The sequence below is a fragment of the Ceratosolen solmsi genome, unplaced genomic scaffold (assembly GCF_000503995.2).
Source record: "Ceratosolen solmsi marchali unplaced genomic scaffold, CerSol_1.0 scaffold13, whole genome shotgun sequence".
Taxonomy (NCBI): domain Eukaryota; kingdom Metazoa; phylum Arthropoda; class Insecta; order Hymenoptera; family Agaonidae; genus Ceratosolen; species Ceratosolen solmsi.
In genome coordinates this window covers 9313018-9330857 of record NW_011948418.1, presented here as the reverse complement: position 1 = coordinate 9330857, position 17840 = coordinate 9313018, and the positions used below count along the sequence as shown (strand labels likewise).

General features: G+C 25.8%; 3 protein-coding genes across 3 annotated transcripts; 2 read left to right on the top strand and 1 right to left on the bottom strand.

The window, feature by feature from the left end:
- The first annotated feature begins 859 nt into the window (after window positions 1-859).
- On the top strand, window positions 860-9700 carry bsf (bicoid stability factor). The gene is made up of 21 exons (XM_011497344.1): window positions 860-1095; window positions 1192-1349; window positions 2084-2206; window positions 2333-2600; window positions 2707-2938; window positions 3475-3501; window positions 3575-3788; window positions 3873-4085; window positions 4233-4483; window positions 5001-5147; window positions 5202-5255; window positions 5322-5517; window positions 5632-5755; window positions 6426-6657; window positions 7129-7282; window positions 7368-7536; window positions 7618-7840; window positions 8100-8112; window positions 8418-8705; window positions 9445-9598; window positions 9669-9700. The coding sequence occupies exons 1-21, from the start codon at window positions 944-946 to the stop codon at window positions 9688-9690; spliced, it is 3414 nt and encodes a 1137-aa protein (XP_011495646.1). The 5' UTR covers window positions 860-943; the 3' UTR covers window positions 9691-9700.
- A 561-nt stretch (window positions 9701-10261) lies between these two features.
- On the bottom strand, window positions 10262-11972 carry baf (barrier to autointegration factor). Its single transcript, XM_011497153.1, has 3 exons — window positions 11490-11972; window positions 11081-11211; window positions 10262-10860 (listed from the first exon to the last, which is right to left on the bottom strand). The coding sequence occupies exons 2-3, from the start codon at window positions 11204-11206 to the stop codon at window positions 10714-10716; spliced, it is 273 nt and encodes a 90-aa protein (XP_011495455.1). The 5' UTR covers window positions 11207-11211; window positions 11490-11972; the 3' UTR covers window positions 10262-10713.
- A 907-nt stretch (window positions 11973-12879) lies between these two features.
- Window positions 12880-15850, top strand: LOC105360282 (E3 ubiquitin-protein ligase RNF8-B). The gene is made up of 4 exons (XM_011497152.1): window positions 12880-13525; window positions 14253-15117; window positions 15308-15715; window positions 15795-15850. Exons 1-4 carry the CDS (start codon window positions 13400-13402, stop codon window positions 15839-15841), a joined length of 1446 nt encoding a protein of 481 aa, XP_011495454.1. The 5' UTR covers window positions 12880-13399; the 3' UTR covers window positions 15842-15850.
- Window positions 15851-17840: the final 1990 nt, after the last annotated feature.

The window sequence follows — 17840 nt, the reverse complement described above, 5'->3', positions numbered from 1 at the left end:
TTTGCGCGTCTCCCCGCACACGTGCATAAAGTTAAAAAAACAACAATAACAAAAAACAATAATTATACAAAACGAATTATCCAAACAAATATTTCATTTCATTGCATTAAACTAATGTGCAATTTAATGAATATATCATGCAGGATCTTTTATCTATTATCTCTTTCTCTCCTCTATAGCGCATAATATCGACGATATATTAAAATATTAGTCATTTATTTATGAAATTATCGAAATTACATTGAATTAATATTCTTTCAAATCGGCCAATCAAGTCGATCCATTTAATCTAAATGACACTACTCCGCTCATTATTAATAATTGTGAAGATTTATATGAAAGAAGGATGTGCGAATAAAATTGCTCAATCTGCATATAAGCATATTTCAACAACGCACACTCGCACACTCACAATATATATCGATATATCAGCTACTACGCGATTAATATTAAGGCAAAATGCAAACGCCAAGTGCGATCCGGGAATTCTAATACTTATATTCCGCGCGTATACTCATCACTATAATCACAGTCTGGCCAATCTACAAGTTTCCAAGTAAATTTGTATAATTCAAGAGACTTAAGCTTGCGTTGGCAATTATTCGAACATTTATTTGCTGTGAAATCAAATGAAATCGCCAGGAATGGGCTTATGAACCTTCGGGAACCACGTGCTTTTGAACTTGGTTAAATCGATTTTATTTATGTAAGATTTGTGAACGAAATAGTTGCGTAAGTGAATAAGAGGCATCTGCGATTAATTTTCATACCTACTCTCATTTATCTCTCACGGATGATGAAAATTATTCGTAAAACATAACTCACCGTACATACGCACGCGCCCGTAACCAGAATATATATATGCACCCACACTAGCGTGCGCCCTCGAAATAATCGTGTTCATTCTCAAAACGCCGCTAATCAGTCACGCCACAGCATTGCAATGTCAAAGATATTGCACACGACAAAGTTTATAAGAAAGTTAAAAATTGGCGACTGGAGATGGCCAAGTCCGCCGATTCAACGCACACATTGTGACATTTTATTGCAAAGAAATTGGCGTACGCGCAGTCTGTGTACTGTAACCAATGATAGGTTAGTTGCGTAATCAAGGACTTGATACTTTAATAAATAATTGCTAAATATTATTTGCGACTAGGAATTTAAAATTCATCGTTGTATATGTTTCAGGTATAATGCGAAGAATTATGCAAAACAATTGGATGTAAAAGAAAATACAAATTATAATGTGCACGAGCAGCTTAACAAAATTGCTGAAAAAATAAAATTTTCTGGTCATATTCTAAAGAGTGATGTGGAACAAATATTAAATACTGTTATAAAAAATGGTATGATTGCGCTATTATTTTCTTCAAAAATTTAGGTTTCATCATTTGATTAATAAAATATATATTACTTAAAAGTATTTGACAGTATGCTGCAATTATTTCTTCATGAGTAATGTTTAAGAAGCAAAATAATATAGCTCAATATATAAATTGTAGAATAGATTTTCGAATTAATATGATGACTCTTAGACATTATATTCAACCCTTATTGAAATTGCAATCAATCTTGACGTTTAGATTAAAATTTTAATCCTGGATATAATAAATGTATTTATATTTCATATTATAGAATTTTGTTACAATTTGGTGCCAACATATTCTCAATGAATGTCTCAGTTGTGCAATTTATTATTTATTATTTCTTATTTCTTTTCTAACATTCAAGGAACTATTATTTATTAAATATTACCTTTATTATTAGGAAAAAAGAAAAGCATACTGTTATAAATCATTAATATACATTTCTTTTTTTTTTTAAATTTAAAATTTTTTAAAAAAATAATTATGTTTATATTTTATATTTATTTGACTTTAAAATTCTCCATTCTTTTGCGTATCGGTAAAGTTTAAACTTATAATATATATTTTTGTTAATCATACATGTGCAAATCCATCAAAATATGGTTTTTAGACAAAACTGCAATTCTTTAAATTATTATTGCAAAAACATTGCTATTAAATGTACTAATTCCAATAGCATCCTTAATTAAATAAGTTAATATCGTCGTTTATAGGCACCTTGACACAGATGCAGGCTTTACTTTTACTTCGTACTTGCAATTATTTTACATTCTATGAAAATTTAAAAACAAGAACAACATTATGTAATAATGTCTGGAGTACCATAAAAACACTTGGTAAATACTTATACTATGTAAATTTAAATATAAATATATATATATATATATATATATATATATTGTGCGCGTGTGCGTGCGCGCGTGTGTTTAAATTATTAAAATTAACTAATTATATATTTTTAGATGTTAAATTGGATATAAATTGTTATAATGCTTTGATACTAGTCTACCTTGAGAATAATATAGATTTTTCACCAAATGATATTCTAACAGAATTAAAAGAAAAAAATATACAACCAAATTATCTGACTTATCAAAGATTTGTTGATCAATATTGTAGGAAAGGAGATATTGTTGGTGTAACGAAAATTTTAGAAATAATGAATAATGAAAATATCCCCATAAATGAAACAATTTTTAATTCTCTAATTCAAGGTCATTCAGTATTTGGGTAATAATTTTTTTATTTTTTATACAGAATCATAAGTATAATTTTGTCTTAGTATTAAAAATTTTGTAGTATAAATTATTCGGCTAATTTTCTCTCTTATAATTAGAAATGATTCCAATGCACTTAATATTTTAAATATAATGAAAAAGGCTGGGATTGATCCAACGTCCTCCACATATGCTAACATTTTATGTATTCATGCTAAGAATGGTAAAATAGATGATATAAGATCTGTGCTTCAAGAATGTAAGGAAAGAAGGATTCATTTTATGAATACAGATATACTAAATGTTATATACACATTGGCAGTCAATAAGCATTCCGAGTATATCGAAGAGGTATGATTATAATATAAATGTTGCGCACACATAATTATGGTACACCGTGTTTATTATTTATAAATTGAAAACATACGTGACACATTTAATAAATCAATGAATTATGCAATAATCAATAATTATACGGCTGAGTAGCTTTATATGTACATTTTGAATATTTATTATTTCTTCATTATTCGGATATAACAATTCGGATATTTAAATTAAATTAATATTTACGGATAGAACGTCAATAATTATAACAATTAATAATACAATAAATATTCAAAGAAGAACATTTGAAATGCGTTTTACATTTTTTATATTATAGTTCATTAAAACTTTAGCCATATTGAGCTAAACTATAAAGACAAATAGATATTAATAATATTATAACAAAAATATTTTCATTTTGTTCTAGTTAACAACATATTTAATTAAAAATATGTCATACAATAAAATTGTAAATAGGTATGTCCAATTATTAATTGAAAGTCACAACGTAGACGCAGCTTTATTATTATTCAAAACAATTGCACAATTATTCAACTTTATTTACAAGAAAATTAGTTATCAGTGATTTGGTAAATGAAATTCAATAAAGCAATATAAACTCGGTAAATATTAATAATAAATTTGATAATATATTATTTATAGGATGTTGAAACGTTGGTTAAATATTGTGGAATTTTAAAACAAGAAAAAATTGATGCGAGAGCATTTGAAAATGCTGTATACTTTTCTTACCAAAACGATAAACCTGATTTTGTTATTCCACTGTTTGAAGAATTGAAGGAATTAGGAGGAGATGTAAGGGAACACTATTTTTTCCCATACATGGTTTATAATTCAAAGAAAAACAACTTACATGGTAAATATAGTATTTAAATATAAATGTAAATATAAAATTTTAAAATGATTGCGTATGATGTATTTGATATATTTTTTATTTCAGGAACATTGGATATATTGAGAATAATGTTTTGTAAATTTAATATTAAACCAAGTATAAGAACATTGATAAATTTTGTAATTCCTAACATAATGGAACCTCCTGAAAAAATAATTAGAATACTCGAGTCTTATAATATATCATTCACAAGAAGTGCCAATGCTGTACTATTTCATTTACTGCAACAGAATAAATTAGAAAAGGCTTGTTCATTTAGTAAGTAATATTTGTTTTTATTACAAATTTTTTATCACCTATTATATGTCACCATATAATTCTATAACGGATAATTAAAGTATTTATTGGTAAATTAATCAAAATCCATAATATCATTGTTATGTTTACCAAATGTTTTCATTATAGTATCGCAAACAACTCATGCTTATAAACCAAAACAACTAATAGATAATCTAACAAATGCCTTAAATACAACCAAAGATATAAAATCATTTATGAAAATAGTTGACTACAATTATAACACACTTAAGAACGATTCTGAGAAATTTAAAGATGATTTTTCTAGAGAAATGAATGGTGAAACGTTCGTTCTAACGCAACTAAATGATATTATAAATAAAATTTCAAATGTACATGGTCACATTGCTATAAAAGAAGTAAGTTTTTTGATCATAATACTCCTTTATTTATAAAGTTTTTTTGTATTAAAATTATAATAAATTTGCTTATATTTTCCTATTTATAATATTCAATATATTTCAATAATGCAGCATTGCAACGTATTAACTTTTTCAAAATATTCCTTTTTTTAACTTCAAATTTGTATTCATTGCTAATTATAAAGAATAAATATCGTCCAGTTATTTGTAACCATTTTGAAGCTTCGCCATACTTCTTCTCTATCATTAAAATTTATTCGAAACAACAATGTGTTTATTCTAGCTTATGATAACTTGATATTTTAATTGTATAACTAACTGGCGTTAAATACTTATTGGCCACTACTGTATAAATATAATTTTTTATTATTTATTAATGTTGATTATTCCACATAACTGCTAGAGCTTTATAATATTAATTACTTTCCTATATTATCTGCAACCATTTAAAACAATTCTCCGTATTACTTATATAACAATATAAATCATAAATTTCTGATAAATACAATTTTAGATGCTAGGTTATATGTGTAAACACAATTTGAAATTAAATGATGCCGTAGCTGATAAAATGAAAGCTTATTTAGGTCAATATATCGATCAAACCACAACATTTTTTCTACAAAAATTAAAGTCAAATGTACAAGAAGAATCGGAAAATGTATTTGAAAATAATGATACAAATTCTGTAAATTCTAATAAACATTTGCTCGAGGTTAAAACTGCTATTGGGAACAAAGATACAAAGACTGTTAAACATTTAATTCAGGTAAGAATATTGATTTGGATGATCATTTAAATTGAATTAAATTAATAATTGTTTGTACTCTTTTAGAAATTAGAAGAAGAACAGATAAATGTTCCCCCCGCCTTTGCTGAGAATATAATTAATTTTTTTGCTAAAATAGGTGATTTCAAAGAAGTTGAGAAGTGGTTGCAGATAATAAGTAAAGACGAAGATTTGTATAAGATGGATAGCGATACAATAATGCATTGTGTCAATATGTATCTCAAAAATAAAAACTTAGATGGTAATTGAAATATTTTTTGGAAAAACATTTTAATAATTAATTTAATTAATAATTTAATAGCATGATGTATGAATTGTATACAGTTGTAAAATAATTAAATGGGACTGTTTACAGATGCAAGCAAAGTATTAAAATATCCATGTCTAAAGAAGAGTCAATTCTTAGGAACTGAGTGTATGAATGCATTTGATTCATTATGCTTCCGACATCCAGACCGAGTCATGGAAGTATTCAAGACGTACCTTAATTTTGATGGATTACAAATATCTAATGAAAATTTGGGATCATTTTTAATAAAAAAATTGATAAGCCTGTAAGTAAGATGTATTTCAATGTTTAATAGATTAATTATTATCTTTAGTCTGTTGAAAAGAAGTGTTGAAAAGAATGTAATTAATAACAAACTCTTATATTTTAGAAACTTCTTAAGAGATATATAACAAATAATTATATAAATCATAAAATAAATGTATAAATAACAATTATATTCTTTAATATAGTAAGGCCATAAATTTAATTTTTAGCAGCCGGCAAAACCGCTTTTTTCCCACCAGATTTTATGATTTTTTACAAATCAAAGGTGATATTATTAGGCCGATTTGACAAATCTAACAAATGAACTTCAATAATTTTTATGCAATTTTATTAATACACATGAACAATCTCCGCTTAGCATTATTTTTTTTTTACAAAATCCGATACAAATACAATTTTTATCGTCATAATTCAATAGATATCTTGTAATTTAAATAAGCAATATTTGAATCCATTGGTATCTTTTTATCAAATTATTAATTAATTACCAAATATTAAATATTAGTCCTTGGAAATTATATTATCTCTCATATATATATATATATATATATATATATATTAAAATAAATATATATTAAATAATTTTGTTCTAGGAATAAGAAAGATTATGCCATGGAGTTATATAAATTCATGAGTGAGAATCATAACATATTGTTACAGAAATTTATACTTTACAAGTTTTTCATAGATCATGAAGACGCTGACTCTCTGCAGCAAGTAACGGATTTAGCTGTAAAGATTATTGGAGAGAAAAAAGCGTTACATGAACTTGCTATTGCATTCAGCGAATGCAATAGAATACAACAAGCAAAAAAAATCTTCATGGTAAAATATTCATAACCGCATAATTTTAATTAAGAGATCAGTAAGCGCAAAATATAGATATTTTATAGATATTTAAAAAGATAATGAATTATATAATATTAAATATTTAAATTAATTCAATTTTGTAGTATAATTAGATGCAATGAGAAAGTATAAGTGGGGCGAATTATTTTGTTCGTTTCAATTGAGCATATTTAAAAGAAATTGATATCTTTGTGTATTCCAATTTTATAATATTGTTTGAAAAAAAAAAATTTCTTTTATTAACGTTATTATCCATATCTATGAAGAATAAGTAAACTAAAATATTTTATTTTTCAACTTTATGATACACGCATGAGAGCATTTGTATATTATTTATTTGAATTTCATACTCAATCGATAAAACAAATTGCGTTCTAATAATAAATAGAAATATGAACTACTCTTCGTCTAATGTTTATACTTTCAACATTAATTTTTAATGTACAGATAGATGGTATAATCAGTTCTCATGCAATTGAGCAAACTGTCGAGCTATACTTAAAAAAAAAGGAAGATCACAATTTGGAAAATTTATGCATGACCCTGAATGGTCTTTATGAACACGTAGATGATCTTTTCTTTAAATTAATAAAATTATATGGTTAGTAATATTTTGAAATTCTATTCATAATAATATACTCTATCTATAATTATCAGCTAAGATATTATTTTAACACTCATAATAGAACAAAATAAGCAATTTGACAAATGTCGGAATCTTTGGACGAAATTGCAAGACGATAGCAATACAACATCATTTTTCCTTCTAAATAAATTAGAGCAAAGATTAAACAAGAATTATTCACCTACAAACTCTTTGGATAATGATGTCGAAAAGGCCAATAAACAACAGTTGTAAAATAATTATTTTATTATAACTCAATATTTGAAATTCACTTTAATCTTTAATAATTGCAAGTTTAAAAGATTTTTTAGGAAAACTGAAGAAATGTATGAAAGGTTAAGTGTCATAACAAACCATGTCAACAACAATAACATTGACAAAGCTATACAACAGATTAATCTATTTCTGGATGATACAAACAAACTAAAACATAATGAGAGCTTTCTCAACATCGTTACAAATGTTGTCGTGAAATTAGTAGAGGCAGACGATCTTAGAACTTCTGCCGAATTAGCTAATAAGCTAATGAACACTGTGAATATCATTTTATTTTATGATTATACTATATTTCTTTTACTCTTGAATATGAGGTTAAGAAATGTTATTACTATTTTTGTAGGACACACATTACATAAAAGCAGTTAAGGCAATGAATGAATATTACTATAACAACAACAAATATAATGATTTTCTAATTAACGCAAATAAAATATATAAAGAAAATAATAATTTTAAATTCGATAATATATTTTATACTAACATCGCAGTTAAAGCAATGTTGAACGATCCAAAGACTACCGAAATAAGTAAGTTATAATAAGTTTATATGTAAGAAAAATCTTCTTCTTTTTTTTCTTTTTTTTTAAACAGTTTCAATTACTCTAGCTTGAATAAAAAAAAATTTCTATCTTTATATTAATTATTTTATATTAACTTTATAATGATTATTAAAGTAAATGTGAATTTATCTCATTTTTCATAAATTTCATATTCTATGTATCTTTCTTTTTTCTATAATTTGTTTTATATTTTTACAAGTAATCATGTATTCTATAAAAACTTAAAACTTATAATCGTTTTTTCAACTTATCTAACTATAATATCCTTATAGTAAATAGTCTATTAAATGATAATGACAAGAAAGACGAAATGCACGGACCGTTAAATGCAATCTGGTTAAAACTATTCATAGAAGATAATCCTGAAGCTGATGATATCTGGAATTCATACCTAAAGAAATCCGTGTTTCATGCTTTTGGTGCACTTGATTTATTAAATTATCTTAATTTATCAGAAAAATTTCCTGACTTATGTGAGAAAGTAATGGATAATACGACTTTGCAACTTCGATTTAAAAATAGATTTTTAACACAGTCATGTACAATACTTTTAAAATCTGGTTAGTATTTATAATATATGAAAGTATTCCTTACTATATATGTATGTACGTATGCATGAAGAATGTGCCTAAAAATCAGATGAACTCGCCTTCGTTAGGAAAAGTTGGGCAATAGAATACAAAAGATATTAAATAAATTTATTGTTAAGTTTTCATGCTCAGATAAGCATTAACACAATTATTCAAATTATTCTTACTTACGTTTCTGTATAATCTTGTTTGTTGTCTACATATTTTTATGTGAATTTATTTCATTTATTATATAGAGCAACTAATTGTTTTGTTTCAAATGTCAAATTTTTCGCACACATATTACCAATTAATTTAATATTACTTTCTCATAATTATGGATGAAAAAAGATATACTTTAAAAAAAAATTTGTTTAACTTATACTTAATAATGCCTTGTTATTGAATTACGTGTGCATGACAAATTAAAAATTTCAATTATATTAAAATATTAAATTAAAAGTCCAAAATAAAAGGTTAATCAAATTTTATTGTATTAATGAAGTAAGAAACGCATTGACTCTATAGATTAAGGTTCGTTTGAAAAGTACATTAATACTTATAATTTCTTTGGCTAAATAAATTATTTTGTCTTTAATCTACTTATTTAATAATTGAGAAGACTTTTGATTGTTTTTTCTTTTTTTATTTTTTTTTTTTTTTTTCTTTAATAATACCTAATATTTCTATTAATTTCTCATTTTTCTTTTTTTTTAATTAAACGTTTCAGAAAATACAAAAAAGTTTGAATTAGTATACAATTGTTTGCTTCATGGAGTGAAAATTCTCAAATATAGTGAATTAAATAAAAAAATACTAGCTTCGTTAGATAACAATTTAAAGGATGGACTTTCGGTGGAATCATTGCGAGACGAAAGTGAAAGGTAATTTTTTTTCAAATATTAAAATTATATATACACAAAAATTTATTATGAAACTGTTTTTACTTTTTAGATTAAAACAAATGGCCATTTAAATAGCGTATAGAAAATAATTAGAAAAAAAAATGCTTTAAAAATTTTTATATAAAAATCTATGTATTATATGATTGTTTAGTACCAAATCAAGTACTTGTATTAAAAAAATTTCAATAAATAGTTACATATTTGTTATTAATATTAATAAAAGTACTTGAATTAGACTGTAAAATATTTAGGATAATTTTTCATTTAAACATAAATTTGTGTTATTTTTAAACAGTTTGGCATTTTTTAGTAATATTTATCCGAATGAGTAAATGTTGATTTATTAATTATTGTGACAAATGTACATATTCTATAAGTGTGACATACAATTACAATAATAAATTAAACATTCTTAATAAAATAATTAGATTGAAATATATTTTTGCACTATTATTATATTTAATGTTTTTACCACCAAATTACCAAATTAATGAAATCTACTTACAACTCAACGGCAGTCTACATAATCTTAAATAAACTTATTATTATAACATAACTTAGTATTAATATGATAAAGTATGAAAATACATGAATTAGATTTTATAAAAGTTTATTTTTGTTAAATTATTTTTTTTCTTTCTTTTTCCCAATTATAAATGAGTTTACTATAAACATTATATAGTTCTAGGTATAAAAAATGCAGACATTTTAAACATACATTATAACTTTAAACAATCTGAGTTATCTAAACATATAAACCACATAACCACATTGGCATACTTTATTCATTATTTATTTCTTCACTTTAATGTATGTACATTGATGTAAAATTGAAAAAAAAAAAATTGCTTTTAAAAAGTTGTTATGTCGTTTTGGTACTTCATCTCAAAAGTAATATACACACGATAATATAATTTATTTCTAAGTAATTTGCACTGTCATCAAGTAAAAAATATAATTAAATAGATTAAAAATCTCACGACAATTATATAAACGTAGTTAGATACTTTGTCTTGTAGTATTTAAAAAAATACATATTAACTTAACTAAAATCAATGTATGTTAGTTAATTTACAAATATTCTTTTTGATTTATTACAAAAATTCATCACACCAGTCCATTAAACATTGATAGCAGTCATTGGATTGTTTTGTATTTGCTTGACACGTCTCCTTCATCCATTCTTGAAACAGTTCTCTGTGTTTTTTCAAAACCAAAAATTGACCAAGTACTACATACGCCTGCAATAATTATTTTTAATTCACTATAACGTACCTTAAATTTACATAAATTAAATTCAACTAAAAAATCTTAATACAATAGTTTAATCATGGTTTAAGCAAGTAAATGCTTATTGTAAAATAACTTAATTCTATTAATTAAACCCTATCATTATTATCACAAATATTTATAAAGGAAACGAAGCTTCAAAATTTTAATGAATAATATTAATATATAAACCTTATCAAAGCCAGCTGCTTCTAGCCGCTTTCCTAGTACTTCACCTACGCCTGCAAGATCTGTTACAGGTTTTTCTCCCATAGGTTCAGCAACAAAGTTCTTATGTTTTTGCGATGTACTTGACATTATTACTGAAAAATAAATAATAATTGTTGTTAAAAGTAAGATGTTGGCATATTTTTGAAAATTCAAAAATTCACGCTACGCAAAAGCTTAAAAGTGCTTTACGCCTAAATAAACCGTTCGCAAATAATACGTTTAAACAGGTTATAACCTAAAAATTAAATAAAATCTTTAAATTGAAAATAAACGTCTAAATTGATAAACATTACAACAACGCAACATAAAAAAAGCATAATGTTTTTTTTTCTTCCTTTAAAGCATTTTTAAATGAACTATGATAACATACCTTGTAACGGTCACTTGGATATTTTGAAAATGGAAACCGTATCAACTGATTATTTGCGATGAATCAACAAACCTAATATTTTGATACTGAAATTTCTTATCACACGCGAGCTTACCGATAAAAGGTACTGTTTTACTTATGCAAAGACAATAAACGCAGTCTCCCTTCAAATAACCACATCCACAAAGTTGCACCACTCGAAATGTCTGAAAGCAAACGCCGAATTACTCATCGGTTTACTTGCCATTAAAAACACGCTTTTACCGCATACGTAACCGTACGTAAAATGCACGCACACAAGTACAGGCTGCGGTAACACAGTGACAAAAACCAACCAACTCGCCCATCCTCAACCGAGTGCCACTGTTAAGCATTGTTTAACCATTTGATTTTTATCGGCTTATGCCGCCATCTGAAGTTGCGTTGTGAACTACGGACGCCGACATCGTCCCTCATGATTTTCGAATCTCGCGCTTCCTGTCTATTATATATATATATATATATATATATATATATATATATATATATAATAAATCTCCTATTAGCTATCAATTATTAGTCATCAATCAATCAATAGCGCGCAGAACTCATCGTCTCTGACAAACCTTCCGATTAAGTAATATTGCTTCTGCGTTTATTTATTTTACTTGACAATAATTACAGCATTTGCGTGCTCGTCGATAAAATTCAAAAACAAATGCCAAACAGTCGTGTAACTTAACGACTGCCTAATCATCCTTCATATATATACATATGAATTTATTTATTTATTTATCAACAGAAAGCCAAAATACTTCCTTCGTAATCCTCTTGCTTAATTAACTTCTTTTACTCAAATTTATATTCATGCCCCGTTGTTATCTACTTAAAAGTAATTCTTCGTGTTGCAAGGCGTTAGCAACTTCTTCCCTCATTCCACATGTTTGACGTCAACTTTCCTAATTGCCAAATCTCCTCCTATTCATTACTCTGTACATTTTTAACAATGTTTCACCTTACTCAATAGTGTACTCACTAAAAGTTATTTTAAATTGTATACAATTTATGTCAACATTTTAACCTAATATTAATTTTTCTTAAGGTTTTTTCTTTTTTCTTTTTTCACTGCATTGGAATTGAAATATATTTCGATGTTATTGACCAAGAGAGTTAGAGTTTTATTTATAAACTTCGGACATTATATTCGCTTTAGTCAATACTTGCTATTTAGACTACAAACTCTCCAAATAGTAATAATATACGATATGTAAGAAAAATGCATTCGCGCGTATGTGCATGTGTACGCGCACGCGTATTTGTATATAAACATTTAATGGTAATTGATCTATTAAAAAATTTGAAAGAATAAAGAAGAACCTATTTTGTTTCAAATTTAATGTCATGGAAATTTATAATTTGAATTAAATGTGCTTGTAAATTTATTCTTCATGCCCTTGGAGTTTACTTATCACTGATTTTAATTACGAGCTTTACTATTGGTTATGTGCATTGGGAACGTAGTGGAAATAAAAATCATGGATTAATCATGACGGCACTAGTACGTTCGGCAATAACAATATATTTATAACCTTTCTTAGAAATATTACAAAACACACGCGCGCGACACGCATATGGACCTGTTTAATGCGATTAATCATTGAAAATATTCGTAATTAGAAAACAGCTAAGTGCCTTAATTCATCATTTGTTGGTGACGATTTCCGTTAATGACAAAAATTCTTCACGCATCTCGCTATTGATGCTCTCTTAAATAAGCATTAAATGCATGTATAACTTTTATAAAAAGTTGTAAGCTTAACAACATTCTTATATATTTATAATTAATTGAATGTTTAATTTGATGTGAGATTTTCTGTGCTGTGATATAAAGAAATTTTAATTTACCAACTTCCATCGCTTTGAATTCAACGATGATAATCAACCCACAGGAATCAAAAAAACGTTCCATTGAAGAAGATTTCCAACCAGTGCTAGTACGAGTATCCTCGACAAGTTCTAGTTATATTGATAATTACATTCACATCAACAAAAACCAAGTACATAAAATTCTTGCCTACATTTATACACTTTTACACAATTTACCTCGAATTTCTTTTATACATGTTGTTAATTTTTAAGTTTAAGTTATTAGATATTGTTTTCTGAATGTTTTATGAATCGTGATATCAAATGAACAATTTATTAAAAACAGTTCGATGTAATTATTTAATACTATTATTCATAAAGAAAATGATGAATTGTTTTCTGTTCTATTGCATAAGCAATGATAAAAAGAATTAACGGATTTAGACTTAATATTTTAGTTGAACATCCATGGGACAACGGAACTTTACTATTTGTAATAATTAGTTAAATTATTTAGTTTTATTGAATTGAAAGTATAGTAATTGAATGTAAGTAACAGTAATTGCAATGGCTATATATTTTGTTGCAAATTTAATCAGACATTTCTTCTTACCCAACTCTATACTATTTATATTTACCTATATTGAAAAGATTTTAAATTTTTATTACGAATTTATGTATTGAATTTATGTACATTTGATATACTTTTCGTAGATTAACTTTAATATATAAATTTTATTTACAAATATTTAACATAAATAATAAATTAATAATAAATTATCATGTCTCAAAGTAATAAAAAATATATCTGAACTAGTTTATAGTCAAAAGCAACGGTCTTTTATAAATTAATATTTATACTTATAAACATTATAATTTTTATCAATACATTCTTATCGTCTTTGTTATTTCTTTTAGTTTAAAATTGGTCGAAAACCTGACAATGACAAAGTTTTACTCCATGTCTTGATATCTCGGAATCATTGTATACTCCAACAGGATAAAAATAATGGTAACTGGTTGGTAACAAATTTGAGTTCTACCGATACATTGCTGAATGAAAAATCTATTGAACGTAATAAGTCTGAAGTAATTAAAGAAGGTGATATTTTACAATTAAGTTTATCAGATAGTTTTAGATATAGATTTACATTAAATAAAACGAATCTTGAATCCACAAAGTGCCGGCGATTAGAAAGTAATGATTTTGAATTGAATACTGTTTTGCACAAGCGAAGATTGTTTGTCGAGAGTCAAGAAAATCAAAGGAAAAATCTTGAAACACAGCTGTGTGCTAAACAAGAAGAACAAGAGCAATTGAAACAAGAATTACAAAGGTTATTACAAGATCAGAAAATAACGAAAACTCACAACGAAGAGTTAAATAGTGAAATAATACAGTTACAAAAAAAAATTGAATTAGGAAATTCAATAGAATTAGAATTGCAGGAAAAATATCGAAATCTTTTGAGTAAATTGGAGAATGAACGTGTTAAGTATGAACAAAAATTAGAGGAAGAGAAACAAAAGTGGCAGAAGGCTTTGCAGGAAACAAAACAAGAAAAAGAAAAATTAGAAATGTCTATGGTTGAGCAAATGGAAGAATGGAGAAAAGAATTAGAAAGAGCAAAACAAGAGGAGTGGCAACAAAAAATAGAAAATTTGCTGCAAGAAGAAAAGAACGTTCAAATAAAGCTACAAAATGAGAAACAATTACTAGAAGAGAAATTAATTGAAATGGGAAAAACATTAGAAGAAAGAGAACAAGCAAAACAGCGTAATGGTAAGGTTTATTTATATCATTGAATGAATTTTTACTGATGTATTAAAAAAAAAATTTGACAAACAGGTCCAATTTATAATTAAAAAAGTGAAATGCAAAATTTTCATTTTATTAAAATCTTGTGTAATTTATACGAATTAATTTTCTATTACAATTACTCTTATAACATTAACAGTATTTCACTCACTAGATATAAAAGATTGCGTTGCGGAGGATGTGAAGAACATAAATACCGTTCAAAAAATCGCAATCGAAGTAATTGATCTAACGGCTGGAGTTGATGATACACAGCTAAACTTAGATAATTGTAAAAATGATGTAGTTCTTAATAAAGTTAATGACATAATGGATGAACAATTAACTTGTAGTATATGTTCCGAACTTTTTATAACTGCCACAACACTGAATTGTACACATACATTTTGTCGATATTGCATCGACTCGTGGATTAAGAGACGAAAAGAATGTCCAAATTGTCGAACGATGATAATATCAATGACTCGTTCTTTGGTAGTGGATAATTTTATTGATAAAATGCTTGAAACCTTGACTCCTGAACAAATGCAAAAGAGGAATCAACTAATTGAACAGAGAACAAGTAACAAATTGAAAATTACATTATAATAAATTATTATTGTTTTTCATTAAGATATTAATAATTAGACTTTTTATTTCAGAATTATCCAGAGTAAATGTTAAAAGGAAAGTAACGAGAACAAGATAAAATAAAAAGTAAAAAAAAAAAAAATATATTAATTATTTAAAGAATGTGATTTAACTTATTTATATGGTGTATAGTTATGATTTTTTTAAGTAAAATTAAAAATTAATTTTATTTCCAATAAGATATATAAAACTTTATTTTTGTAATGTCAAAAAATATATTAAATTAATGTATTAATATATGCGTTATATATTCTGAAATGTTTAACCAGAATAGAAAGTTTACATTATTTTGTAATTGTTTATATTAAACAAATATGATTCCTAATTATTTTTACTATTTAATAGTAAATGTATGATTTTATATTAAATTTTTTAACTATTACAAAGTAAATGAAAATATATTTTATTAATAAAAAAAATTGCTTATGAACAAATCATTTAAAAATATCTTATGCATAAATTATTTTTAAGCTGGATTAATAAAGCTAAAATTACTATTTAAATCGCTATTCATAAAATTTATTTGTTACTTTAAACATAAATTTATATTTCAAAATAATAATGAAATTCTAAAAATTTTAATTACGGTTTTAAGAAGAATATAAGACGTAAAAAAGAAATTCGTACAAGGTAAAATAATTGTTATAATATTTATACATATATATATATATATATATATATATGTGTGTGTGTGTGTGTGTATGCGCGCGTGTGTGTTTCTGTATGCGCGGGCGAGTTGTGTAGAGGGATATATATTTATATGCATATATGTGTGTATATATATATATATATATCTATATATACACATATTTGCATATATATATATATATACACACACACGCACGCATATATATATATATATATATATATATATATATATATGCATATATACATGATACATTTATTTCGACAAATAATTCCACCTAATATACTCTTCCTTTTTTTTTTAACTTTTGTATTAAATGCCATTAAAAGTAGGTGAAATTTTTTTCCTTCAAGTTGCTTATTCCCAATGTATTTTATACTAGTGGACTCACAACTAATGTACTTTTTGATGTACAGTTTCTTGCACTGTTTATATAATTAGATAAATAATAGAGAACTTTATATACATAATAATTTTAAAGGGGATTAAAAATAGTGTATGAGCTTTCGGAGCTTGGACAGTGACAGTAGTTTGTAGGCTGTGGTTGCTCTCGTTGTCCAAAGAAGGCGGTATTTATATATATATATATATATTTTTGTTTTGTTTTTGTTTTGTATATATATAAAAACTTGTGTACTTCTCTGTCTCTCTCACACACTATATATAGATGCGCGTATACTTATACTTATACACATACATTTGCAAGCGACATACAAATAATTTAATTGATTGGACAAAATTTATTTTTGTTGTTCACATAGTAATCGCTAGCTCTTAACGATAAAATTTGTGATTAGAAATAATGTGCTTTATAATCGCTCTCAAGGACTTCAAGGAGCAGCCCAAACAGCCAAAATAAAGGATTGAATCAGAGAATTGAAGTCTGGATAATTACGATTTGAGATTGCTTTGCGATTTGTACAGAAACGAACGAAATATGTATAAACTCAATCCCTATTATCAAAATAAATCCTGACATCCTTTCGCATAACTTATAATAATATAATAAATATTTACAGAAAAATGCATTTTGAGAAACGAAATCATTAACTGAGATATTTCTTCTTGACTACGATACAAATCTCCAATTCACGTATTTATATTTTATTTCGTGATGTACTTTACCAACGCAGCGATTTTTGACAAACCTCGCCGACGTATCAACGCTGCAACTCGAAAACACAAATACCACAACAATTGTCCAGTAATGTAAAATCGCATTTATCATTTCGTATTTAAGAATTAAAAGTCCGCCGAGTTTCAAAACAATAATAATGAAATTTTTCAAGTACCACAATCTCACCGTACTCAATAAAAACGCTCATAAAAGTAACGAAAACATTTGTTTTAAAAATTGTACGGCTACCATCGGTGAAGCACATCAGTAGCACATTCAAAAAATATGCCCCCG

What these genes read in the sequence shown, in the direction of transcription:
- bsf (XM_011497344.1), top strand. Translation starts at nt 944, where the DNA reads ATGTCAAAGATATTGCACACGACAAAGTTTATAAGAAAGTTAAAAATT. An exon ending in AAATACTGTTATAAAAAATG is followed by an intron (nt 1,350 to 2,083) that starts GTATGATTGCGC and finishes CGTCGTTTATAG; the next exon opens with GCACCTTGACACAGATGCAG. An exon ending in AATTAGTTATCAGTGATTTG is followed by an intron (nt 3,502 to 3,574) that starts GTAAATGAAATT and finishes TATTATTTATAG; the next exon opens with GATGTTGAAACGTTGGTTAA.
- baf (XM_011497153.1), bottom strand. Translation starts at nt 11,206, where the DNA reads ATGTCAAGTACATCGCAAAAACATAAGAACTTTGTTGCTGAACCTATG. An exon ending in AAGCAGCTGGCTTTGATAAG is followed by an intron (nt 10,861 to 11,080) that starts GTTTATATATTA and finishes TAATTATTGCAG; the next exon opens with GCGTATGTAGTACTTGGTCA.
- LOC105360282 (XM_011497152.1), top strand. Translation starts at nt 13,400, where the DNA reads ATGATAATCAACCCACAGGAATCAAAAAAACGTTCCATTGAAGAAGAT. An exon ending in TTCACATCAACAAAAACCAA is followed by an intron (nt 13,526 to 14,252) that starts GTACATAAAATT and finishes TATTTCTTTTAG; the next exon opens with TTTAAAATTGGTCGAAAACC. An exon ending in ACAAGCAAAACAGCGTAATG is followed by an intron (nt 15,118 to 15,307) that starts GTAAGGTTTATT and finishes TTCACTCACTAG; the next exon opens with ATATAAAAGATTGCGTTGCG.